General features: G+C 37.9%; 1 protein-coding gene across 1 annotated transcript in view; it reads right to left on the bottom strand.

Moving 5' to 3' along the window:
* The window catches only part of PRKACB (protein kinase cAMP-activated catalytic subunit beta), a 113534-nt gene extending 87616 nt beyond the window's left edge, over nt 1-25918 (bottom strand). The window contains exon 1 of the mRNA XM_055340809.1: nt 25651-25918. Within this exon, the coding sequence (XP_055196784.1) occupies nt 25651-25696 (46 nt within the window). The 5' untranslated portion in view covers nt 25697-25918. The remainder of the gene's footprint in view (nt 1-25650) is intronic.
* Between the last annotated feature and the right edge of the window lie 1796 nt (nt 25919-27714).

The following is a 27714-nucleotide window of genomic DNA, read 5'->3' as shown; positions in this document are numbered from 1 at the left end:
ATATCTAAGTTGCCATGGCTATATTTAAAATAAATATCTCTCTGAAAAATATTTCAGATCCAGCCTCTTTTAGCTATCAAGAAACTATTCATTTACTCATCAACTGCTTGAGTGCCTACTATGTGCCACACATAGTACTATGTAGTAGATTTCAATCTGAGCAAAAATAGGCATTATAGTTCACTGGGAAGACTATTATTTAAACACAAAACAAAACATCAGTGCCATAATTCCATAAAAAGATAACAGGAGACCTTAATCTAGTGTGGGAACATTAGCGAACACCTTAAAAGCATAATGACTGAAATGAAATGTGAAGGGTGTGATAAAGGGTTAATCAGGAACCAGAAGATAAGATAAAAAGAATTCCAGAAAGGAAACAGTATGGGTAAAGGCCTTATGGGGGGAAAAAAAAGTAGGAGGGTAAATTTCAGAAACTAAAACTTTAAAAAAGAGCATACTTACCAAGTAAAATATCAAGAAATTAGTAATCATGTATTTATAGTACTATAACATGCTATTTGTATCTTTGTGAATTCCTCTGAGATATTTCCATAAAATCAAATAACAAAAGAAGAGTTCAGACACACAAAAGAAGAGAGCAGAATGGAAGAGGTGAAAATATGAGTAGGCCCTTTAAAGCATGCCAAAGATAAAAACTGTAAAATACCTATTTGATTAAAAAAACTTTAGTTTTTGTAAAGTTGAAGGATAAACAGGAAAAGTTCATAACATAAAGAACCAGAAAGGGTTAATAATAGTAATAAATAGACATTTAAAAGTATTTCAAGAGAAATGTGAGAACAGAATGAGAACAGATTATTAAAAATAAAAAATTGCCAATAAACATAATGTTCAACTTTTGCTCAAAATAAAGAATATGAGATGCTATCTCATAAATAAGATTTTATTTATTTATTAATAAGAAACAGAGAGAGGCAGAGACACAGGCAGAGGGAGAAGCAGGCTCCATGCAGGGAGCCCAATGTGGGACTCGATCCTGGGTCTCCAGGATCAGGCCCTGGGCCTAAGATGGCACTAAACCACTGGGCCACCTGGGCTGCCCAAGATGCTAGCTTTTACTAATTAAACTTGTAAAAGTTATAGCTCATTCTTTTTTTTTTTAAGGTTTTATTTACTTATTCATGAGAGACAGAGATGAGAGAGAGAGACAGAGACACAGGCAGAGGGAGAAAAGCAGGCTCCATGCAGGGAGCCCAACGTGGGACTCGATCCTGGGTCTCCAGGACCACACCCTGGGCTGAAGGTGGTGCTAAACTGCTAAGCCACCAGGGCTGCCCAGTTATAACTCATTCTTCTATTGTTTCAGTGAAACACTCATATTATTTGTACAATTATGTGCATAGGAAACATGTATCAGAAGTTTTAAAAATAAACATGAATATTAGTGTCAACATGTTTTAATTTTTTTCAAAAAAAGAATAGAATAATTTAAATGTTCAACAATAGGAGGTGCCTTTAAAAAAAAAAGTACATATCCATACAATGGAACACTGCATAGTCATACAAATGTTATTGTATAACACCCAGTAGAATGGTTGAGTGAAAAAGAAAGAAACAACCAAAAGTCAGAAGAATGTAGAACAATGAGAACTCTTATACAGTACTGGTAATGATGTAAGTTGGTACAACCACTTTAGAAAACTATTCAACCATATTTATTAAATTTAAAAGTCCACAACTAGCCACATACTCTATAGAAATGCATACATGTGTTCACCAATATATATGTACCAGGAATGTTTACATTTACAATAGCCCCAAAATGTTAACTTAACACATTCCAACAGAATGGATAAACTATCATATACTCAAAAAATGGGGTATTATACAGCAAAGAAAATGGACAATTTCCAACTATATTCAACCATAGGGATGAATCCTACAAATTGTCAGGCAAAAGAAACCAGACAGAAAAGAGTACATTCTATATGATTACATTTATAAAACAGGCAAAACTAATCAATGCTATTAGAAGTAGAGAGAATGGGTACTGTTGAAGTGGAGAGTTAAAAAATTAGTTCTATATATGTTATTTTTTAAAATATAACATACTGAATGTAAAAAAAAAAATTCCCTACAAAATAATATCTGGCTACATGGAAAAACTCATGACATAAGCAAAAACAAAAACAAACTATAAGTCAGTAACTTTAAAATGAATGGCAGGTTAAAATAATGGTTAAAAGTGTAGGCTGTAAGGTAAAGATGACCTAGATTTGAATCTCAATTATGTGATCCTGGACAAATCACTTAACTGCATCAGTTTTTTCACCTGCAAATGGGGTCAAAAGTACAGACCTCATTGGGTTGTGAAGTGGATTAAATAAAAAAAAAAAAAGAACAAAAAACAGATTAATGTACTTATAACAGTGCCTGGCACATAATAAGCACTCTGCTATTATTGTCATAGTCTCATTTTTCTTATGCACCCATATACTTATAAAAATTATATTAAACAAAAAATGATAAGGGATTCTAATTGACACTTGCCTTTTTTCTTCTTATATGTATAAGTAATGCTGAGTGGAAATTTTCACCCAAATATTTATGAAAATTCCTTTGTTGAGAAAAATAGCTTGAAAACTCCATTCTAAGAGAAACAAAAAAAGCAAGTCAGTGCCTCAATGTTAAATTGGGTTTTCTATAAAAGACAGAAGTTTCTCTGCAAATAAGGAAGTGGGAAGGAAGCGAATGTTCCAGATGAAAACATCCAGATGGAAGACAGTGACCAGAATGGAATTTTGTTCTAGAAAATGGTCAAGAGAGAAGACCTCTAATAAACAGTACAATCAGAAGGACATTTGAGAAAAACTTTAATGCCTCATGAGAATTAAGTTGCTTATTTTTTGGTAAATTATATAAACTATTCAGAAACTCCTTTAAGAAATTTTCAGTCAGTTGCACTTTGCTAAGTAAATGCTTTTGTGTAAGAGATTTCTTTTACAAAATGCTCAGAGAAGACCCCTCCTGAGATTTTTTAAATTAATGAACAGTACCCAATTGTACACTCAGATTATACTATTACTGTAGAATTAAGTCAAGGGATAAGCTAACCATAACTGCCCAACTATTAGATGAAAAGTGCTAGGAATAAACACATTATATGGAAAACCTTTAGATGTGGACACATTTCCTAATGATGGAAAAAGGGGCCCCAAAGTGTCCTCTGTAAAGAGGCACATAGGCAGTTTAAAATATGATTGAAGGCAATGGTTCTTACTATTTCTGTGGAGTTGGGAAAGTGATAGAATTTTTCTCTATTTCAGTTCCTTCACTTGTGTTTCTGTTGTCTATGCTATGTAATAAACACCAAAACTTGGTGTTAAAACAATAACCATATTTTGCTCACAATTCTGTGATTTAAGCACTTGGATAAGGTACAGTAAGAATTGTTCATTTGGGTTTTACAAGGTCAGGTGTCTGAGTTGGTTGCTCAAACAGCTGGAGGATGGCTGGAATAGCACAACTGAGGTCATACATCTGGCGTCTCACTTCTCACTGCTGGCTGAGTCACTTACTCATCTGGTTTCAGTTCAAGGCTGGGCTCACTGAAAGGTCTAAGAAAGCTTCTTCATTCGTCTAGTACATAGGAGCTACTCCATGTGGCCAATCTTTCACACTTTCACTCATCTTTCTTTCTCTCTTTCTCTCTCCAAGTGGCTAGTTGGGCTTCAAACAGTATGCTGGTCTCAGGAATTCTTGCACAGCATCTGGCTTCTATGACAGAAGAGGCTGTCAGTACTCTGACATGAGGCATAAGCCTGGAACTGACCCAACATAACATCCACCATATTTTACTGGTAAAACAATCCCAAGCCCAGACCAGATTCAATGGGCTAAAGAAATTAACTATGCCTCTGGATGGAAAGAGTGGTTAAAAATTGCACCCATCTTTACTGTCATAGTCTACTCTCTAGCCTCGTATTATTTATACTCTTATTTATACTTCTTCATTTTCAAAATATATTCAAGCCCTCTCAAGGGCCCAAGAGTCTCATCACATTACAACATCGGCTCAAGTTCAGGACCTGATCTACATCAGGTGCAGTTACAGATAAGGCTTCTCAGATCCAGTTTCTTGGTTGCAGCTTCTCAGTTACAGTTCCTCCAATCTGAAGATGAATGAACTAAAGATATAAGTTAACTACCCAACACACACCTAATATAAAATGGTAAGCAAAGAATATGAAAATTGCAGTGGACCCTCCCATTCAAAAAGGGAAAAAACTAGAGGCACCTAACTGTCATGGTCAATAGCAATTCTGAAATCCAGTGGAGCACATGTCATCAGTTCTTTGATTGGCCCTGGCAGTGGTTCTCCATGTCTCTCAGCTCTACTCTCTGGCTTCTTGGCTGCATCCTGCAAGTCATCTTTCATTTAGCACAAGAAATGGCCAGTGTTCAGGATATATTCAGGGTCCTAAATGAGAAGAACATGCAACCAAGAATACTTTATCCAGCAAAGCTCTCATTCAAAATGGAAGGAGAGATAAAGAGCTTCCAAGACAGGCAGGAACTGAAAGAATATGTGACCTCCAAACCAGCTCTGCAAGAAATTTTAAGGGGGACTCTTAAAACTCCCCTTTAAGAAGAAGTTCAGTGGAACAATCCACAAAAACAAGGACTAAATAGATATCATGATGACACTAAACTCATATCTGTCAATAGTAACTCTGAACGTGAATGGGCTTAATGACCCCATCAAAAGGCGCAGGGTTTCAGACTGGATAAAAAAGCAGGACCCATCTATTTGCTGTCTACAAGAGACTCATTTTAGACAGAAGGACACCTACAACCTGAAAATAAAAGGTTGGAGAACCATTTACCATTCAAATGGTTCTCAAAATATACCCTAAAAACTATAGAACACTTCTGAAAGAAATTGAGGAAGACACAAAGAGATGGAAAAATATTCCATGCTCATGGATTGGCAGAATTAATATTGTGAAAATGTCAATGTTACCCAGGGCAATTTACACGTATAATGCAATCCCTATCAAAATACCATGGACTTTCTTCAGAGACTTAGAACAAATTATTTTAAGATTTGTGTGGAATCAGAAAAGACCCCAAACAGCCAGGGGAATTTTAAAAAAGAAAACCATATCTGGGGGCATCACAATGCCAGATTTCAGGTTGTACTACAAAGCTGTGTTCACCAAGACAGTGTGGTACTGGCACAAAAACAGACATATAGATCAATGGAACAGAACAGAGAACCCAGAAGTGGACCCTGAACTTTATGGTCAACTAATATACGATAAAGGAGGAAAGACGATCCACTGGAAGAAAGACACTCTCTTCAATAAATGGTGCTGGGAAAATTGGACATCCACATGCAGAAGAATGAAACTGGACCACTCTCTTGCACCATACACAAAGATAAACTCAAAATAGATGAAAGATCTAAATGTGAGACAAGATTCCATCAAAATCCCAGAGGAGAACTCAGGCAACACCCTTTTTGAACTTGGCCACAGTAACCGGAGAAGGACAAACAGTGTATGTTCTTATTCATTTGGGGAATATGAATAATAGTGAAAGGGAATATAAGGGAAGGGAGAAGAAATGTGTGAGAAATATCAGAAAGGGAGACAGAACATAAAGACTTCTAACTCTGGGAAATGAACTAGGGGTGGTGGAGGGGGAGGAGGGCGGGGGATGGGGGTGAATGGGTGACGGGCACTGAGGGGTACACTTGACGGGATGAGCACTGGGTGTTATTCTGTATGTTGGTAAATTGAACACCAATAAAAATTAATTTATAAAATTAAAAAAAAAAAAAGAAAAGAAATGGCCAGTGTTTAGAGCTGAATAGCTTCTGAGCCTGCATCCTTTTCACAGGAAGCTGAGAGCTCAGAAGCCTCTTTTCATCATAACTCTCTCTGCCCTTTTTAATCAATGAGATATAACTTCTGTTAAAATTCTGTGGGTTAGGGGGTGGGATCAAGATGGCATAGTAGGATGAGCTTTCTCCCAGGGACACACTGAAATCCTTAACTATATATAGGACAAATATCTCTAAGAATGAACTGAATTCTAGAAGGACTCATCATATACAACTAAGAAAAAGCCACATTGAGAGGGTTAAGAGGGGGTGGAGATGCCATTCAGTTAGTACCTATACCATCAATACAAGGACCTACAAGCAGGAGGGATATCACAATCAAACAGGCCCTCCCTGAGGAATAAAGGGTATGAGCCCCTCGCTAGGCTCCAAAGCCCAGGGGACCTGCACCAGTAAGACAAGCCCCCACAACTCCTGGCTTTTAAAACTTACTGGGTTTATATCCAGGGGAGCTGGGGGACAGCAGGAAACCAAGACTCTGCTCTTAAAGGGCATGTGCACAATCTCACTCCAAGTACCCGGGCAAAGGCAGGAGTTTAAAAAGCACCTGGGTAACACATGAGGAGATCAATTAATTATTGATTAATATTAGGGCATATGCCAAAAAAAGCACCATTTTTTTTCTTTTGGCATTTTCCTTCTTCCTAGCTGGCCTAGTGCTGGTGGGTGCCATTTCTACATTTTCCATCTACTTTACTAGCACTGCTCACTCCATTCCCACATTCCCCTGCAGAATCACCTCACTCAATCACCTACCTGGTCCAGAGCACCTTCTGGTGGGTGGCCTGGGCCAACATCAAAGCCTCTCCCAAGTACCCCTGCCCCAGGGGGCCAGTCTGGCACACTAGAACACCTACAAGAGTCATAGCCCTTGAAGTGAACCATGCCAAAGGACTGCCCCAACCACCTGAGCATCTATAGATATGGCAGCTGGACCTTGCACCCAGCCTTGCTAGAGGCCAACACCACATACCAGTTTACCTGGAACAGTTACATACAGACAGGCCTCTCAGCCAGACAGGCATGGGGCCAGACCTACATACTAGCTGCTTGAAGCAGTCATGACTAGACCTTGCAGATAGTTGTGCTGGGTGAAAGTTCCATGCACCATGAGTGTACCAATCACAACCCAGCCACAATAGGAGGGTGCACACAGCTCACACAGATCACCCCTAGGACACCTGGCTACGGTGACCAGGAAGGTTTATACTACTGTGCCCCACAAGACATCTTCTGTATAAAACCACTCCTTCAATATTGAGAGACCTAATTGATCTATTTCATACATAGAAACAGAATTAGGCAAAATGAGAAGACAGACATATATGTTCCAAATTAAAGAGTAAGACAAAACCTCAGAAAAAGAATAAAATGAAATAGAGATAACCAATATACTAGAGAAAGAGTTCAAGTGATGGTCATAAAGATATTCATCAGACTCAGAAAAAGAAGGTAAACAGTAATAACTTTAACAAAGAGATAGCATTTGTAAAAGAACCAATCAGAACTGAAGAATACAATAACCAAAATGAAAAATACACTAGAGGGCATCAATAGGAGATTAGATGATGCAGATGAACAGATCAGCAATCTGGAAGACAGGGCGGTGGTATCAATCAATTTAAACAATAAGAAAAAATTTTAAAAATGAAGATAGCTTAATGAAGTTCTGAGATAACATCACACATACTAACATTCACATTATAGGGGCCCCAGGAGAAGAGAGAAAGGAACAGCAAACATATTTGAAAGAATATTGGCTGAAAACTTCCCTAACCTGGTGAAAGAGACAGACATCCAAATCCAGGAGGCAAAGAAAATTTCGGATAAGATGAACCTAAAGAGATCCACACCAAGACATATTATAATCAAAATGTCAACAGCTGAAGAGAGAATTTTAAAAGCAGCAAAAGAAAAACCAGTTACATACAAGGAAACCTTCATAAGGCTATCTGTTACTATTTCAGCAGAAACGTTACAGGCAGAAGGGACTAGCATGATATATTCAAAATGATGAAAGGAAGAAACTTATAACCAAGATTACTCTACCCAGCAAAATTGTAAGTCAGACTTGAAGGAGAAATAAGGAGATTCCCAAGCAAGCAAAAGCTAAAGGATTTCATCAACAGCAAAGTGGCCTTATAAGAAATGTTAAAGGTGTTGGTTAAATGGGGGGGGGGGGGGGGAGGCCATAACTGGAAAGAAGAAAATTATGAAAGAAAAATTCTTGCTAGTAAATGTAAACATATAGTAAAGGTAGTGGACCAACTGCCTGAATAGCTAGTATGAAGATTAAAAGACAAAAATAGTAAAATTACCTGGAAAAAACCACAAATACATAGAGGTGAAACAACATGCTATTAAACAACCAGTGGGTCCACAAAAAATAAAAGAGAAAATTAAAAAAAAAAAACAACTTGGAGATAAATGAAAAAGGAAACACAAAATACAAAATCTATGGGATGCAACAAAAGCAGTTCTAAGAGGGAAGATCAGTGAAACTAATGGCTGGTTCTCTGAAAAGATGAATAAAACTGATAAACTGTTAGCCAGACTCTCAAGAAAAAGAGAGGGACCAAATAAAATTAAAAAATTAAAGAGAAGTTATAACTGGTACCACAGATATGAAGGGACCAAGGAGACTATTATGAACAATTATATTCCAACAGATGGGACAACCTAGAAGACATGGACAAATTCCTAGAAACATACAATCTTCCAAGACTGAATCAAGAAGAAATAGAAAATCTGAATGGACAATACTAGCAATGAATTTGAATCCGTAGTCAAAAAATTCCCAGTCAACAAAAGCCCAGGACCAGAGAGTGTCACAGGTGAATTCTACCAAACATTTAAAGGAGATTTAATACCTTTCCTTCTCAAACTACTGCAAAAAATTGAAAAGGACACCACAAAAAAGAGAATTACAGGCCAATATCCCTGAATATTGATGCAGAACTCCCCAACAAAACATAACAAACCAAATTTAACAATACACTAAAAAGAATCATCACCCTTATCAAGTGGAATTTACTCTAGGGATGCAAGAACGGTTCAATATCCACAAATCAATCAACATGATAAACTACAAACAGAGTGAAGGAATAAAATTCATAGGATCATTCTAATAGATGCTGGATATCATTTGATAAAATTTAACGCCCATTATGATAAAAACTCAACATAGTGGTTATGGAAGGAATATACCTCAACAAATTAATAAATATAATGGAATATTACTCAGCCATAAAGAGGAATGAATCCTGTTATTGTGACAACTTGGATGGGCCTAGGAGGTATTCTGTTAAGTGAAATAAATCAGATAAAGACAAATACCATATGATTTCACTTACATGTAAAAAATAAAATAAATCAATAGCAACAACAAAAAAAATCCCAAACAGAAATGGACTCATAATCTGTGGTTGCTAGAGATGAGGTGGGTGTGGGGATGGGCAAATAGGGGAAGGGGATTAAAAGGTATAAACTCTCAGTTTTAAAATAAATAAGACGGGGTACAATGTATAGCAGCAGGAATATCATTAATAATCTTTAACAACTTTGTATGATGACAGATGGTTGATAGATTTATCCTGGTGATCATTTTGTAATGCATATAAATACTGAATCACTATGTTGTACACCTAAACTAACAATACTGTAAGTCAACTATACTTTGATAGTAATAATCATAATAGACTATAGGTTTCTTATTATCAAATTATAACCAGCTTCAATGAACAAAAACTGCATTCACATTTCTTTCTGAGAAGGCCTTCTCTACCTTGTGTAAGGCTGCTATAAGACAATGTCCTTATTTACACAAATTCCAACTGTCGTGAGAGAGTCCATGAACCATACCCTTAAAATAAGCCTTTTGGTCTAGTTAAATGTCTATGAGGCATCACTTTAAATCTCTTAGTAAAGGACCTTATAGCATTTTAAACTTTATTTATCAAAAGAGGATAAAAAAGGTCAAGATATAAATAAGAATTACCAAAATAACGATAACTCTACACATCTCTCTGAAACCCTCCTTCTTGCACCTAAAAATCTAGAGAGAATTCTCTCTTAATAAGAAATAATTGTTAATTATGTAGGCCAATGCTCCATGTATTTAGATAAATTTTCTGTTAGAATTTGATGCTAAATTCTATTAGAATTTCTGTGAATTTGGAAAAGAGATTCTATACTGTATAACTCCCTTGCAATGTAAAAAAGTGCTAATTTTATGCTCAAATACAGTAACTAGCTTCAGCATGTTTTTTTTTTAAGATTTTATTTATTTATTCATGAGAGCCACAGAGAGAGAGAGAGAGAGAGAGAGAGAGAGAGAGAGAGAGAGAGGCAGAGACACAGGCAGAGGGAGAAGCAGGCTCCATGCAGGGTCTCCAGGATCACGCCCTGGGCTGCAGGCGATGCTAAATTATGAAAGAAAATTATGTTGAGCCACCTGGGCTGCCCTAGCGTAAGTTTTCCAGTTCAGTCGTCGCTCTACCTTTTACTTTGAGGCTCTTGTTTATTTTTAAAATTTTGTTTTAAAGGTAATATGTTTTATGTAGATGTCTTCATTGCAAAACACTTGAAATCTTTTTTGGGGTGTGATAATGGGGTGGGGTAGAGTTGAAGAGGAGGCAGGAGTGATCAATACATACATGAAGACTGAAAAGAAAACAGAAGTCCCATTTATAGCTTAGGAAAATGAAAGCTGCTGACCACCCCAAACCCACCTCAGGGTTTAAAAAAAAAAATGCCAGAGATGATCACTTTTGTGTCCCCTTGGCTAGGGTGCAGTCTCTAAATAATTATTCAGTCAAACACTAATCTAGGTGTTGCCTTAGAGGTATTTTTTAGATGTGATTAAAGTCTATAATCAGTTTACTTCAAGTAAAAAAGATTATCCTAGATAATCTAGGTGGGTCTGATTCAATCAGTTGAAAGGCCTTAATAGCAGAACTAAAGCTTCCCTAAAGAAATTCAGCCTGTGAACTGCAGCTTCATTCAGCCCAGCCAACAGTTCCAGCCTGCCCTTCCTAAATGCCTGCTCAATGGATTTTAGACTTGCCCTTTGGACTTGCCTGGCCAGCTCCCACAATTAGTAAGCCAACTGCTTGCAATATATCTCTTTATACATATCCAACTGATTGTTTCTCTGATGTAGCCCTGACTGATATATATTGCCTTACAGAGTAATGAGTTTCCTACCACTAAAAAGATTATTATAAAAGAGGTAAATGAAGAAAAAAAATACAAATTATTAGAAAAGTGGCCAATATGGTGTGGTAGTTAGAAACAGATTCTAGAGTCAGATTGCCTTGCCTTGCCTTGGTTCCAACTCTAACTTCAGTACTTACTAACAATATGACTTTGGACAAGTTACCTAACCTATCTGTGCCTAAATTTCCTCTTGTATAAAATAAGAGCAATCATACTTCCTATCTCAAAGGGTTGTGAAGATTAAACAAGTTATTATACATAGAGCGCTAACAGTGTCTGGCACATAGGAAAAGTTAAGTAATATTCTAAAAAGGTGATAGGTAAAATAGAACTTCTAGAGGCCCTCCAGATTCTAGGACAGTTTCAAATGCACAATTTTTAAAAGGAAATATCATCATCACGTTAGGGGAGCAGTATAACACAGTGATTATAAGGGCCTGGAATTAAACCAAGTAACTCTGTATCACACTCAGCTCTGCCATTTAACTTGCTGTGTATTTAACTTCTCTAACCTTGGTTTTCTTACTAGAAAAGAATGGTAACAATACTACCTACTACATAGGGTTACTGTTAAGAAATAAATGACTTAAGCTGCTTCATGTAATTTTTAAAGTTCTGATAGAAAAAAAATAAAGTTCTGATAGATAACTCTAAAATTTCCCTCTGAATTTTTTTATTCTTGATGATCCTGAAACTATGATATAAATCAACTACTTATAACCTAATATAACATGACTCTACTAAATTAATTTGCAGTTTCTAATTGTTCAATGATTGGTAATTCACATAACTCATTAAAAAATGTGCCTTATCTATACAGACCATGGTTAAGGATTTCCCACAAAAACTACAGCTACCATTTATTGACCATCTTCCTGGCGCCAAGAGAAACACATCATATTTGATTTCTAAACCTCACAACTTAGCACTATGTCCATTCTGCAGATTAGAAAGATTTTGAAAGGAACTGTGTGAGCTAAGTATGCTATAACATATATTACTGCTTCTTTGAGAACATTTTTATTACTTTATGCATCTCAGTGTGATCCATACCCAGGTTAATAATGTTAAATGCCCAGGTAAGTAATTTCTAATCACAAAGTAGCTAGCTTCTAAATTCTCATAGGATATTCAGTTAATTTATTTAAAAGTTGGGGGAGGAGGGAATTGTAATTCAGTTCCTTTCCCAATTAAATAAATTTATATTTGCTGTTAATAAAAGCTCTTTCCACAGAGAATAAAAATATACTCCCATTTAATGATGCAAGTATGAATTATTTTTAATTTCAATAGATACATATCTAAACTGAAATATATGTACACAGAATATATGCCAATGATACTACTTTGTCTTCATTAAGCACCATAAATTGAAAACTCATGCCATTAAAATACATTTACTATATTGTCTTTTTGCCCAGAAATTACATCGTTAAAAAAGCAAATTTTTAAGTACTTTACTAAATTTTTAATAGAATTTTTAAACAGACATTGTCTATATATTTCTTACACATAACACTATAATAAAATTGGGCTACTTCTAGTTCATTTAATATATATGTTCACTGAATATGTATATACTACAACCTTTTATATTTAATATTAGTATTCACTTAATATGTACATTCACTACACCCTAGACTCATTTTTTTCTATCCTTTGACAACCATCTACCTTTTTAGCTCTCTCTTTAATCTTAACTCCAACAATCTTCAGACCTTAACAAGATTCCAGTTCTTTTCATTATACTTCACACCTTAATATCCTTCTTTCCTCCTGAAAAAGCATAAATTGTGAGACCAAGCATTAAATCACCTCTCTGCATACATACAATTCTGGCCACTTGTCCCCTCTCATTTTAACATTTTTTTATGTTTTTATGTTGTTATATACTGATACTAATAGGAAGACTGCAACTTTCAAACAATTTGTATTTCAAAAGCTGAACTGCATTAGATATAAGTTATGTTCTCTGCACCATAATTGTAAATATACTATAGCAAGAGAAAAAAACTTTTTTTTTTTTAAATACTGTTCTTGAGTTTTATCTATCACATATTTAAATTACCTGGTTGGCCACCAAAGGCAATTGAAGTGGCCACATTACTATATAAATGATAGGTCAGTTCACTTTACTGGGTAAGAGAGGAAAAAGGGAGAGAATCAAAAAAGCAAAACAGGAAGGTAAAGAAAAAGGGGTCTAATTTAAAAATAAATGAAAAGAAAACAGGTTGAACATAAAAGAGAAGAATATGCAATAGCAAAAATTCCCTGGGAAAGCGGTAAGGGATTGGATCCAAAGAAATGGAGGGATTGGCCTTGTTAAAGGAAAATGTATCATCATGCAGTGGCTTTTAAAGCACGTCAAAAAAGTCATTTAAACTCCTCTCATCAGAGGGTGGAATTTAATTCACCTTCTTTCAAATATGGACTCATCTAAGTGACTTACTTTTAATAAATAGAAGGCAGCAGAAGTGACACTGCTTGACTTCAGAGGTTAGGTCATAAAAGGTGATACAGCTTTCACCTGGCTCGCTCCCTTTCCCTTAGAACTCAGCGACCATAAGAAAGCCCAAGCCACATGTAGAGGCCATGTGTAGATGTTTCAGCTGAAAGTCTCAGCTAATGTTCCAACTATCTATAGCCAGCACAACAAGAAAGTGCGAATGAGCAAGTTTTTTGGTGACTCTAGGCCCTAGCCCTTGAACTGAGCTCGCTATCAAATAAAGCACAGATGAGTTAGCCTTGTAGAGCTCTGCCCAAATTGTACTTTCCTAAGCAAAATAGATGCTGTCATTGCTTTAATGAAGGAGTGATATGTGGCATAACAGATAAATGGAACAGACAATTCTTCTTTTATAACAGAATAACAAGATAGATTAAAAGTTAAAATACAAGAGATATGCATGTTTGATAGAAAGAAGTTGAAGGGGTTCTTGCCTGATACATTTTATTTTCTTTGTGAGATCTGAGGTAAGATCATCTCTTAGAATGAGGGAATTTCAGAAGTGTGAAGAGAATAAAACAAATTATAAAGAATGGAACAGGGTTATCAGAAAAATACAGTAGAATTGTCAAATCATGTTGACAGCTTATTTCAGGCTGAATTTATAGTGCCCTTTTATATGGCTTTCTCCAGAAGTGCTTAGCTCTTAGCTGAAAGCACTGAGAAAACAGATAGTTGAGTTTATCAGTTAGATTTCTGTCAGAAAAAAGTAATAAAGTGACAAAAGTGCAATGGATCTTAGGGACTATGTAATCCAAACCAGTTAAGAAGGAAAATGAAGTGAGAGACACGATGGATGAATGGATGGAAGATTCTAATGAATAATAGTGAGAATATTTAAAAAGCAAGGAAAAAGGAGAGGACATTGGGATCAGAAAATGGCATGTGTATATTGGTGATTCTTGAGCAGTTAATAAATATGGCAAGATTCTCAGTGAAACTGGCTATTTGAAGTGAACAGAAGGGGATAGGCAGTAATGTGGTGGAACTGAGATGCAATGGTACGGAATGCATCATCCACATAGAATTCGAAGCCACCTAGGATAAATGCAGGGCTTAGAGTATAGAGAAAGACTGTGAGCCAGGTGCCAAAGTTTTTGACAAATGAAGAGAAATGACCAAGATATCTGTAAATGAAAGCAACAAGGATGGGAACATAGTACAGCTTAATAGTATACACCTTGTCTTGGTCCTATTTGGGCTGCTATAACAAAATACCATAGAAGGGTGGCTTATAAACAAAAGAAATTTATTTCTCTCACAGTTCTGAAGACTGAGTTCAAGATTATGGTGCCAGCAGATTCAGTGTCTGGTAAGAGTGCACTTTTTCACTGACAGCCATCTCCTCACAGTAATCTCATCTGGCAGAGAGAGCAAGGGACCTCTCTTGGGCCTCTCTTTTAGGGTCACTAATCTCATTCATGAGGGCAAAACAAAGCCCTGATGACCTGATCACCTCCGAAAGATTGCACCTTCTAATATTATCACCTTGGGGATTAGGATTTCAACATATGAATTTTGGAGAGACATAAACATTCAGACTATAGCAGGCCTCAAATGAGTAGGGATTTTTTTCAAGAAGTTGGGATCATGATAGTTTTTCCTAATTCAATGTCTTCCTACTTGAAGCTTGAGACCAACCTCTCCATACCAATTAAAAGTGATATAATCTTGACATATAAATGTCAAACTACTATATACTAAGTATGCTAAGAAAGAGGGAAAGAGGGATCCTCCTATCAAAAAAATCAACTAACAGGCCCAAGTAGTCAATATATTGCAGACAAAGTACCTGCCAACTAAGGAGAGAGAGAGAGTGTAAACATTTCTACAAGAAGCTTGAATTTTTTATCCATTTAACTATCCATGACTTTAGTTTCCATTATGAGCTAGGAACTGCCAAAATTTAGGGATCAAAACACTAAACAAGATACATCCTATCTCTGCCCTTACAGATCACAATACATAGTCTAGGAAACAGCTGAGAAATCAATACTAGTGTAAGTGCTATAATCACTAATGTAAATATCTCCAGAATGGACTCAAAGCCAGTTTCTTTCAGTCAGTTACAGTCTATCTCCCAAGATGTTCTCAGAAATTCTATATTTATTCTTATATAAACTCCTATGTTGTATTTTCACCATTCTACCAATCTTATGATAAAAGTTATCACTGTACATTTTATCATAAATACCTGTATATATGTGTCTCCCAGCTTAAAACAGGAACCACGTCTTATTTTTACTCACATATTTCCATTTGTGGACTAGCACAGAGTCTGGTACACTGCAGGCACTCAGTAAGTACTAAGAATGACTAAAGGATTGAATAATGACAAATAAATGACTGTTTTGTCTCTGTGTCATTCTACCAGATAAACTATGGCTTATTTAGTAACTTCAAGACGATAGCCTAAAGAGGGATTCATATTCTTCCCCAGTTTAACCTTTCATGGCTCCTACTCAGTTAGGAAGATCCTCCTTGGATGAGAGCAGCTAAATTATTAGCAGAACTAGTTCCTACAAAAGAAACTAAGTAATACCTGTACAAACACATTCTCTCAAGTTTGTGGCTCACAGGCAACTGTCTGCTGATGCTATATGGTCATCTACTTAAAAATAAGTAATATAGAAATTGAATACTCATTTTATTAAATTGGACTCTAAAGTGAGATTTCAAGACAATATTTTTAAATTTTTAAAAAATATTTTACTTATTTATTCATGAGAGACAGACAGAGAGAGAGAGAGAGAGAGAGAGAGGCAGAGACGCAGGGAGAGAGAGAAGCAGGCTCCAAGCAGGAAGCCCGATGTGGGACTCGATCCCAGGACTCCAGGATCACGCCCTGAGCTGAAGGCAGGCACTCAACCGCTGAGCCACGCAGGCGTCCCTATTTTTAATTTTGTTAAGGACAAAGTCCAGATGGAGAAAACAGATTTGCAAGGACTTTAAGGTTTAGATTCAACAGTTATTTTAGAAGAAAACAAAAATTTCAAAAGCCAGTGAAAAGTTAATGTTATATGAATAGTAGGGACTACAACTTTAAATCATGGCCATAAAACCTAGGACTTTTTACCTTGTAAATAGCAAGTCAGATAAGATATATCTACAGTGGATTTTCTATAGCAGCTTTAATGTCAAATGTGCTAGTGCATCATTCATCATTGTAAATTGTCAATTAGTGGATTTCTCTCTTTAAAAGAGTCCCAAATTTGATTCAGAAAATCATCTGCATAGATATAGAACATTACTGAATCTAATTTACACGACAACCAAAAAGTTAAAAACCAAATTATTACTATAGGAAACATCCTATACTCTGCTTCCTACAAAATTCTCATAATTATGCTTTTACTTACCTAATCTTCAAATGATTATACAGTACATAAAGGCAACTCTTCATTATTCCCAAGAAATTTTTAAAAGTTAAATAAATGGAAGAATTATAAGATTAAGGTAAAAATTTAAGCTATCCTTTCATATCATTTAAGCAATTCAAGCTATACCTCCGTATCAGGGGAAACAATTTATTATTTGCATTATAGTAATAAACCTCAAGAGTAAGAAAAAGGTTTATCTGTTAATACTGATGACTTTTTCAGAATTTGGTTAGGAGCTGAAGGGGTTATAAGACCTAAAAAAGAGTAAAAAAGCATTTAAATTTTCTAGCAATTTCTAAGTTGCTAAAAATACCAGCTGAATTTATAAACACAAATGTTTTTACCTTTAAACATAAATGATTAAAAAGTAGGTAAATATACTTATTCTCTAAGCCTAGTTTATCAATGTTTTGCTATATTTTCTTTTATTTGCTCTACAACTAGCTTTTGTAAGTTTTGAGGACTATCCCATGAGTTCTAGTATTTCAAAGTAGATGAACAATCCCAGATTTTCTGTCAATGATACTTGATCTATACATTTCCACAATATAGCCATAACTGTGCTAGTTTGAAAAGTTCTTTTTTTTCTTAAATTTATTCTCATACAATAGATCTTCCATTCTCTTACCCTATTAACTGCCTCTGGTCTTAACTTTCCCCTGTTCTGCTATATACAAAACATCTCAACTGGGGTGCTTGGGTGGCTTATTTGATTAAGCGTCTGACTTCAGCACAGGTCATGATATCAGGGTCCTGGAATTAAGCCCTGTGTTGGGCTCTGTGTTCAGCAAGCAGTCTGCTTTTCCCTCTCTGTCTGCCCCTCTTCCCACTCATGTCTGTCTGTCTTTCTTCCTTTCCCTCAAATAAATAAAATTTAAAAAAAAATTTTAAAGATTTTATTTACTTATTCATGATAGACATGGGGAGGGGGCAGAGACACAGGCAGCGGGAGAAGCAGGCTCCATGCTGGGAGCCCGACGCGGGACTCGATGCCGGGACTCCAGGATCCGGGACTCCAGGATTACGCCATGGGCCGAAGGCAGGCGTTAAACTGCTAAGCCACCCAGGGATCCCCCAAAATCTTTAAAAAAATTTTTTTAAAAGCATAAAGAAATCCAACTACACATAGTATGCGAAGAGTTTTACATGAATAGTAGAATGCTATGTTTTATTTCCAATACACTCCTCTAATGACCAACATTTAAATAATCCCGTACCTATAACAGAACATGAGGATATCTTCAAAGAGTAATATGGTGATTCAGAAAATTGTTTCCGGAGTTAAAATTCAGAGGCTATCATTTTTTAAGTAGAGGTAAAAAAATTTTCCCTAAATACACTACCTTATATATGCTCACATTGAGGCTCATTTGCCACTTCTCTACCCACATAATTTTGTGAGAACCTTCTATAATTCATTTCCAAGTCTTGGTACTTTTTAAATGTACATTCTTTCTCTTAACAAATATATTGGGACAACTGGATTATAAAACTAGAAAAGACCACATACTGATTATCAAATCCATTCTTCTCAATTTTACAGTATAGCTTGGAGACATTAAAAAGTAATAGAAAGTACTAGAAAACAGAATCTAGATTTTTTCTAATTGTAAGTTCATGTTCTTACTATTAAATTATAGCCCAACTTTTTAGGATCTATTTGAAAGCACTCTAGAGGAAGAAAACATATTTACTTGGTAAAATATATATTGGTACTATATTTTACATTTTCTTTCCACTATTCCATGTGGCTCTATAAAGCTCAGCAGTTTACAGGATGCATACTTTAATTATGAAAGCAATATTTTATCTGATGTTATTATTTTTATTTTTTAAAGATTTTATTTATTCATGAGAGACACACGGGGAGAGGGAGAAGCAGGCTCCCTCTGATGTGGGACTCAACCCCAGAACCCTATGATCACAACCTGAGCTAAAGTAAGATGCTCAACCCCTGAGCCACCCAGGCGTCCCTTATCTGATTTTAAATCTGATTTTAAATGATTTTGTTTCTTCAAAAGTTAAAGCATTTTCATCAGTGCTTTAGCTTTTACTCTTTTCAAAACAAAAAAACTAAGGTTTTAGTAGCCATAGTTCTTAATTTATAGGAATTATGCCAGATGTTATTGTTCTATAAGGCCAGCTACCCTTAAAAAGGGGAGCAAAATGAGGATGTTATACAGAATATATCCTCTGACCATCCAAGGTCATTTTCACCTTGATGGCTGGAAGAATTAAAGGTAATACACATATAAGATAACCAATCAGATATCATTTTTCTCAGAAATGCCACAAGCACCCTGAATTCAATATGCCCTCCAATTCTGCTCCTCTCCTTTTATTAATTTCCTAACGCTATTACTAGCATCACAACCCATCCACTAAGGCACAGAAGCTAAAAACTTGAGCATTTTCCCCAAATTCTCTTTTTCCTCATTCTCCACGTACAATTTGCTTATTTTCATTTTCCAAAGCTCTCAAATTTCAGATTTTTCCTGCATCCCTATCTCTACCACCTTGATTCAGATCCTCAAAGTCCCTTACTTGCACAAGAGTCTTCTAAATGATCTCCCTGCCTGTACCCCACTTGTTTCACAGTAACTCATCTTCACATTACTATCAAAGTGATCTCTCTAAAACTCAAATTTGATCATCTCTCTCTCTTATTACAATGTCTACAATAGCTTCCTAATACCTATGGAACAAATTCAAAATCTATCCATTACATGGCCTCTGTCCATTTTTCAGTCTTATCATTCATTATACAATTTCCCTTCTCTACCACCATCTCTATCCTCTATCAATTAGTCATAATGGGCAACTTACTTTCCTTTTCCTATATATCCTATTTTGTTTCACTCCTCTGCATCTTTGCTCACTGTGTTCCTCCTACTCAGAACACACTTACCCCTATAATCCCGCTGGAACAGTTACCATTTTCAATATTCAACTCAGAGTTCACCTACTCTTTGAAGTCCTTTTTGAATTTCACCCTCCCCACACCAGTGAAAATGACCATACTTTCTACTGATTTCTCCACTGAGCTTTAAGGAAAGGATTTGTAACAGTTTTTCCCCCCTACTAATTCCTTTTTTTTCCCCCCTACTAATTTCTTGACAAGTAAGTCTCCTCTTTCTGGAATGCAGGCAATCTGGAGCAGGTACTGTGTCATACTCAATCTTTACTCCCATAGATTTGCATAGAGTCCATCACATATTAGGAACTCAATTATGTGGAATGAACGAATGAACCAACAAAGAAAATAACTATATAGGATACTCTTGAAGGAATATTTTTAAATTAAAATACCCAAAATAAGTTGATACTGACCAGGGTATATTTACTCTCATAAATTACACATTTTTCTATTTAATATACTTTTTTCATTAAAAATTTAAGACTTGGGCTGCTCTGGTGGCTCAGCGGTTCAGCGCCTCCTTCAGCCCAGGGTGTGATCCTGGGGACCCGGAATCAAATCCCATGTTGGGCTCCCTGCATGGGGCCTGCTTCTCCCTTTGCCTGTGTCTTTGCCTCTCTCTCTGTGTCTCTCATGAATAAATAAATAAATAAAATCTTAAAAAAAAATTTTAAGACTTATTCCCCTGAAAAAACCTGGTCACATATGTATAGTAACATTAATATCACCTAGATACGTAATTTTGTAAATTATACTAATTGTTTTATTTTATTAATGTGATAGAGTATCAAAATGATTTATGGTCAACTCCTGACTATCTGAAGGATGTTAATACCTAACCTGGCTTACCTAGGATCTTTACATGTGCTGCTTCTGCTACTCAGCTGTGGCTTACTTTTCTAAGCTGGCTTTCATGTCTTTAATTATCCCACTGCCGGCAATGAAAAGCAACAATCTGTCTGTACCCTAAGTGAAGGACACTGACTAGAATGGAAAAAATGGTTCCTGAACACGAGATAATTTTATGCATTAGATAATCTGCAAAAAATGAATTACAACATCATGTAACTGGATGAGATAATATATGTTGATTATTTAGTGTTGCTGTTATGACCCTTTTTTTCTTTTTTAAAAATTTTTAACTCGAAAACTACTCCTAAGTACTTCTGCCAAGCTAGTAAATTGGAACAAATATCTGCTACTGATTTTCCCTTAAAAACATCTGATAATTGAAAGCTTTAAGGACAGAAGTATGAGATCATTAAATTTTTCCTAAAGAGCATTTAAATCTACAAAAATTTTCAATAAAAATATTTTCACTGAGATTCAGTACTAAAAAAAGTAAAAAAAAAAATTAATTATCGTAGCACCCAATACAGAAATTAACTTTGTGGTTTACAGATTATACACAAATTGCGATAGTAATCCATTCACTAAATTTATAAAGGCTTATTCAGCGGAAATGCTTTAGAAATAAGTTAATTCCTAGTAGGAGAAAAGATAAATCCAGCATTATGTTAATCAACGCACACTTGTGAGGACCCAAATTACCAAGATGATGAAAAGATGGGTTGGCATTTTTATTAAACACAAAGGGAGTAATGTTCTAAACCTGTGCTGTCCAATATTCCAAACATTAATAGTGACATATAAGTTAAAAATTCAGTTCCTCAGTCACCCTGGTCACATTTCAACTGCTCCATAGCCCCATAAACACCACATTAGCAACAGAGAAACATTTCTACCACAGCAGAAAGTCTGACTGGATAGTACTACTGTAAACCATAATGCAAATTCCTAAATACTTTTAAAAATGGCAATGTAAGTTTAAATAGCAATGTTTTGATTGGCTATTTATCAGGAAGGGCAAGTGCACACTTACAAATGAGAAAAAATAATTAAATACAAATAGCAATGAAGGGTATATCAATTGATTTATATGGCTTAATTTGAAATTTCATCATTTATACTAAATCTGATTTAGATTTTCAAGGTAATTTAACCTCCGATCTCATTTTATGGGTGAGGAAACAATCTAGAGAACAGTACGAGAAAAAGCAACTCTCCCATTTAAGATATTTAATATATACAAATGAAGTCACTATCCAAAACAACTGAAATTTCCTATAATGGATAATAAACTGAAATAAAGTGAAGTCTAAGCTATTTTGTGTATTTTAGAATCAGCTTTTCCATGGGATATACATAGGATATTTGCACAGTGGTTAGGATTTTGGGTCTAGGGGTTAGGCTGTCTAGGTTCAAATGTTGGTCCTTGACATCCTTGCTGTAAGCACTTAGGCAAATCATTTAAGTTCTTTGAGCCTCCATTTCCTCATACATAAAATGGAAAAATAATTAAACTACCTCATAAGGCTGGAAAGATTAAGTGAAATTATACATGAAAAGTATACAGAGAAGCTAGCTAGCTCATAGTAAGCCCTCCAAAAATGTTAGTTGTTATGAAACTTGCATTTTGGTTGAACCTAGTCTACTGGCGACTTTCTTTGATTAATTTCTATTCACCTTCAAGCTCTTAAGAGATACTTTGGAAAACACTGAAAGATCATTACGTAAACACTAGGTTACATGGTGGCTCTACCACTTGCAGTCATAGGAGAATCTGCATCCAAATCTTTACCAGCACTTCACCCACCCACCTCAATACCTTTGTCATGAAAGTATAATACGAACCCCACAGGCAACCTGTGGGGACTAATGTTTTTAAAAAAGGAAATAAACCACAAAAAAACCTTCCCACATTAAAATGGTGGCATGTCCTTTTTTATGTTGGTGACTGTGGGTAAAGAAGTGGGAGACTGGATAAGTAAAACAATTGTGAATGACAAGAATTTACAACTTCTCAGATAATTAAATAGTCATATATTTAAAATTTACGCTTCTGTGTATTAGTGGAAGTTTAAGTAACTACACTCAAATTTGGAACACATATTTTTGGAAGTAAGTCTTTATAAACACACAAAACAGTTGTTATATAATGGTAAGAGATGTTCTTTCAATAAATTTTAAGATATATCAATACAATTTCCTAGTTCACTATAATAGAACATTAAGTACCCAACATAATGTTATCTCTAGAAAGTATGGAGATGACAATGGCATCTCCAAGTCCTACCCAGGAAAATGTTTCATTCTAAGAGTAGAGAGATTTCAAGAATACAACAGAAGCACCAAATGGTCAAAGCTTTATTCTTCTGGAATATCTGATAATGAAGCTCCCCTATAGGAGGCATGGTTCTAACCAAACCTCAAATCTTAACCTTATACGTTTTAATATCATTTCAAATCAAACATTTTCCTATGGGTAGTTTTCAGAGTTCTAACTTCACTTTCCATGTTAGCACTTATCATAACTTTTATAAGTACATTTTCTTTCTCATCCTAGATAGTAAATTTCTTGAGCTTTTACTTAGAGTCTCCAAATGAAATCAATATACTCGGCAGACATTTTGAAAATATATGTAATAATTGTTTATTTCATGATGCAGGATGGAGTCAGAGAACCAGATTCTGTTCCTTACTCTGACATCACTAATAATCTGATCTCAACTTCAGCTTCTTCAGAGGTCAGGCTCTTTGGCTTTGAAATGGAATGATTATACAGGCTGAGCTTGAGACTGCTTATATTTCTTATATATCTATAAGCAAAATTTATCTATATATTTATCTATATATTTCTAAAATCTATATTTCTAAAATAAAATGCTATCATGCATCAATGGAAGTTTGAATAGCTACATTCAAATTTTGAAAGGCATATATTTTCAAGAATAATCTTTTTAAAACACACAGAAGAGTTAGGTTTGTAATGGTAAAAGCTACCCTTTCATTAAGTTTTAAGAGATGTCAATAAACTTCCTTTATTCACTACAGTAGAAGAGCAGCATCACACACCTGATAACACTGCTCCAAATGAAATTACAAAGTGATCAACACATGACATTTCCAATAACTGTCCCTTTGAGATTTCATTTGCTATTTTCTTTTATCATTTCACAACATTTATTCAAACTATTATACTGACCTTCAGTTCCCATAAATAAACTTACATAAAAAGCTGGCTAACATACTTACTAAATAGGCTGTCACTAATAGCTAAAGCTCAGGAAAGAATGTATTCGTAGGAATAATTTAAATACATTTAGACAAGCATTTAGTTTCCGTTCTGTTTTCTGTAGATATTCCAGGATTATCTCATAGTTCTGAGCTTCAAATCAGTACTGTCTCCAGGAGAAGACAGTACTAGTATTAGTTTGTTGACTTAATAATGGAAATACAGAGATCAGGGAAGAGTCTGCTATCACTATTAAAAATAGAAACACTACACAGACCCGAACTTGCTAATGAAAATCATTAACATGATTCCATTACCGGGCACACCCTTCTGTAACACAAAGAGCACGTTTCATCTTTGATTTAAAAGGAAAAGTGATAATTCACCAGACACAAATTCTTCACACTCTCCACATTCTTTTACTTCCTGTACGGTTCCTACATTTGTGCAGTTAAAAAACAAAAGATGACAAAGTTCTACCTCCACATTAGCTTTTGAGAATTTCCCTGTCAACATAGTAAGGCACGGTCACTGAAAACTTGTATGACAGTACTTCAAACTTTTCTGGAGCTCCTGAAAATCAGCTCCAAAACCTCACTGGTGAAACATAAACCATATAATCTCATCTCATTACTCTCATTAACCAAAACGAATGACTAAATCTCTCTCCAAACTGATTCTGCTTTGTTGATGCAGAAAAAGAAAAACACACACACACACACACACACACACACACAAAGAGCTATTTCCTTCATGCTAAACTACAAAATCAGCCTAAAACACGTCACAAACATAGAAACGCTTAAAGACGCCGGTGACACACACTGGAGTAAATCGTCCGGCATTCCCTCAAGCGCTCGGATGTCATTTACTCCCGGCGACATAACCAATGCCATTTTGCTGATTAATTCTGAATTATCTAAAATCTGAGGTGAACCCGACAGAGGCACATCAGCCTGGTTCTGACTGACTGAACTGTAGAGAAATGAAATCCGCACGACTTCTTACTCTTCGGAGGGAAATTCGCCGTGTTCTGGAAGCACCTCAACTCCGAGGGACCTTTAAGTTCCACAGACACCCTGGCAGATGCCTGCATGTGCTGCTTTTCCAGGGATAAAGTTGCGCTTTTTGGCCTCGCGGCAGCTTCCGTTCCGATCCGAGCCCGGACGGACGCCGGGTCTCGGCGACGCAGCTGCCTCCTCAGAACCAACCTCACCTGCCGGGGGCCGCGCGAGCAGCCCCCTGCCTCGGGAGAAGGCTGGGCTGGACCCAAGTGACGGAGGGAGGAGAGCCCACTCCGCCGGCAGCGCTACCTGTGGCGCGCGCAGAGGTGGTCGGGGGCAGGGGAAGCGGGGGCTGGGGCGTCACCAGGGGCTTCTGCCCCGGACCGTAACCGGGGTTTGGCTCCCGGAGCGCGTCCGCTCGCTCCAGAGAAAGGGGATGTCGGGGAGCACTCTCCTCCCTCCATCTCCGGCCCTCCCGGCGGAGCTGGGGGGAGGGGGGAGGGGAGGAGAGGAAGGCGGCTGCTCCCCAGAGCCCCCCCGCCCCCCGCCCCGGAGCAGCGCTCGGCCGCCGCCGCGAGGCCTGGACCGTGGCCGCGGCCTCGGGGCTCCGACCCGGAGGGGCGCTCGCAGCCCCGCGCCGGCCCGCCCGGCGGGTACCCAGACCCGGCCCCTGACTCACCGCTCTCCACCTCGCTGCCTTTCTTGGCGGTCGCCGCGTTCCCCATGACTGGGGCGATGGCAAGAAGGGGCCGGGGGGGGCGGGGGGGCGACGCGGGCCGGGGCCGTGCCCGCCGCTCCACGGGCCGAGGCAGCCCTGCTCCTGCACCGCTCCGCGCGCGGGCGCCCCGAGTCCGGGCGGGAAGGCTGGGCGGGCTGGGAGGGCAGGGCTTCAGCCAACTCCTCACTCAGCCCCGGAGGCAGCAGCCGTAGCGGCGGCGGCGGCGGCCAGACACTCCCCTTTCCCCGCCCCGCCCCCCTTGCTCGGGGGCGCCCCCTCCCCCGCCGCCCCCCTCACGGCCCCGGTGTCTCTCCGCGGGCGGGCGGGCGGGCGGGCGCGCGCGCGCCGGAAGTGACGTGTAGCCCGGGACGCGGGACGCGGGCGGCGGGGGTGAGGGGGCCTGATCCGGGGCCGGGAGCGGGGTGACCCCGACGGGCGCCCCCGCGGCCCGCCGAGCCGGCGTGCCGTCGCCGGGATTGAGCTCGGACGCTCCTCCGTGAGGTCTGGGAGGCGGCGCGGGAACCGCTAGCTCCGAGGAACCCGGCGGCGTCCCCGCCTGGCGGCCCCCGTGCCCCGGAGCCGGCCCGGCCTGCCTCGGGAGCCGCCGGTGCGCGAAGGAGGTGGCGAGCGCGGGGAAGCCCCAGTGTCTGGGCGGCATCTGCCCCGGGGACGGCCTCGCGCCTCATCTCCAGCGTGGCTCGGAGCCCCTCTTCCCTGAGGAGATTCAGGTAGCCCCGCAGCCCGTGACACGCGGTCTTCCCGGTTCCCCGGCGGCAGCCCCAAGCCCTCTGATGTTTCCAGGGCCGTTGGCTTTCCGGGACTCCGTGGGGCCCCTCAAGGTTTTATCAGACCTCCCAGGTGGAGATCAAGAAAATCCTACTTCTGCAAAAAAAAAAAAAAAAAAAGAGTCCATTGGATTTAGCAGCTTTCTGCGTAGATGTAAATAAACGCATTCCCAATTGATCACACCCATCTTAGAGCACGTGAGTTTTCATGCAGTTTCATTTACCGGGTGATTCATGCGGCGCCGTAATGTATTTTTGTTGCGTGTTCCGTTGAACTTCCCTGCGAGCATTTGTTCCAAAGTCTGTCGCTTCCCGAGGGCGAGACCACAGCAACTCAACTTTGCGTCTCCATGGTACTAGACCCGGCACAGTTAGGACTTCATGGAAACCGGCTGACCTGCAAGTAAGCCAAGGAAAAGTTTTCAGAATAAAAAAAAAAAAAAAAAGTTCATTACTAACCAAGATAGGGCTAACTGAAGAAGTTCCTCAGTCAACTCTTACCGTTTCTTATTACCGATTCTGTTAAATTTAACAGATATTTATATTATGTATACCGTGTGTGCTATGTACTACTCCAAGTACAGTATGAATATTGACATTGATCCTCAAAACCGTATGACATAATGTAGCTTTACTATCATTATTTAATGTGCAAACTGAGGGAAGAGAAGTTAAGAAATTTACTCTAGGTTGCACAGCTGTTACCTGGTGGAAGCAAGATTTGGACCTGGGTGGATGGGCTCCAAAGTTCATTCTTTTGTCTGCAACACTGATCAGAAACCTGTAGAATGTTGTGGGAAGTTGCTTTCTCATTTGAAATACATTGACTTGAGATACAATAGATAACAGTTTACTTTTTGGAGAATTTCGTTATACGGTAGTTCCCCTTTATCCACAGCTTTAGTTATCCACAATCAGGAAGCAGATGATTCTCCTTCTGACCTACCAGAAGGAAGGTCAATAGTACCTTAATGAACAAGAAAAGTGAGTATAGAACAATAAGAGAAGAGAGAGACCACACTCATATAACTTTATTGCAATATACTGTTACACTGTGCCTGATTTTATAAATTAAACTGTATCACAGGTATGTATGCATGCACAAGAAAAAAAAAACATTGTTCGTTTGGGATTTGGTACTATCTGGTTTCAGGCATTTATTGGGGTTCTTGGAATATATCCCCCATAGATGATAAGTGGGGAAAGACTACTGGGTTGTTTTGAGGGTTTCCACCAAATC

This window comes from Nyctereutes procyonoides, unplaced genomic scaffold (assembly GCF_905146905.1).
Source record: "Nyctereutes procyonoides isolate TBG_1078 unplaced genomic scaffold, NYPRO_anot_genome, whole genome shotgun sequence".
Taxonomy (NCBI): domain Eukaryota; kingdom Metazoa; phylum Chordata; class Mammalia; order Carnivora; family Canidae; genus Nyctereutes; species Nyctereutes procyonoides.
The sequence above is the reverse complement of the archived record's forward strand: the minus strand, read 5'-3'. Positions and strand labels throughout refer to the sequence as shown.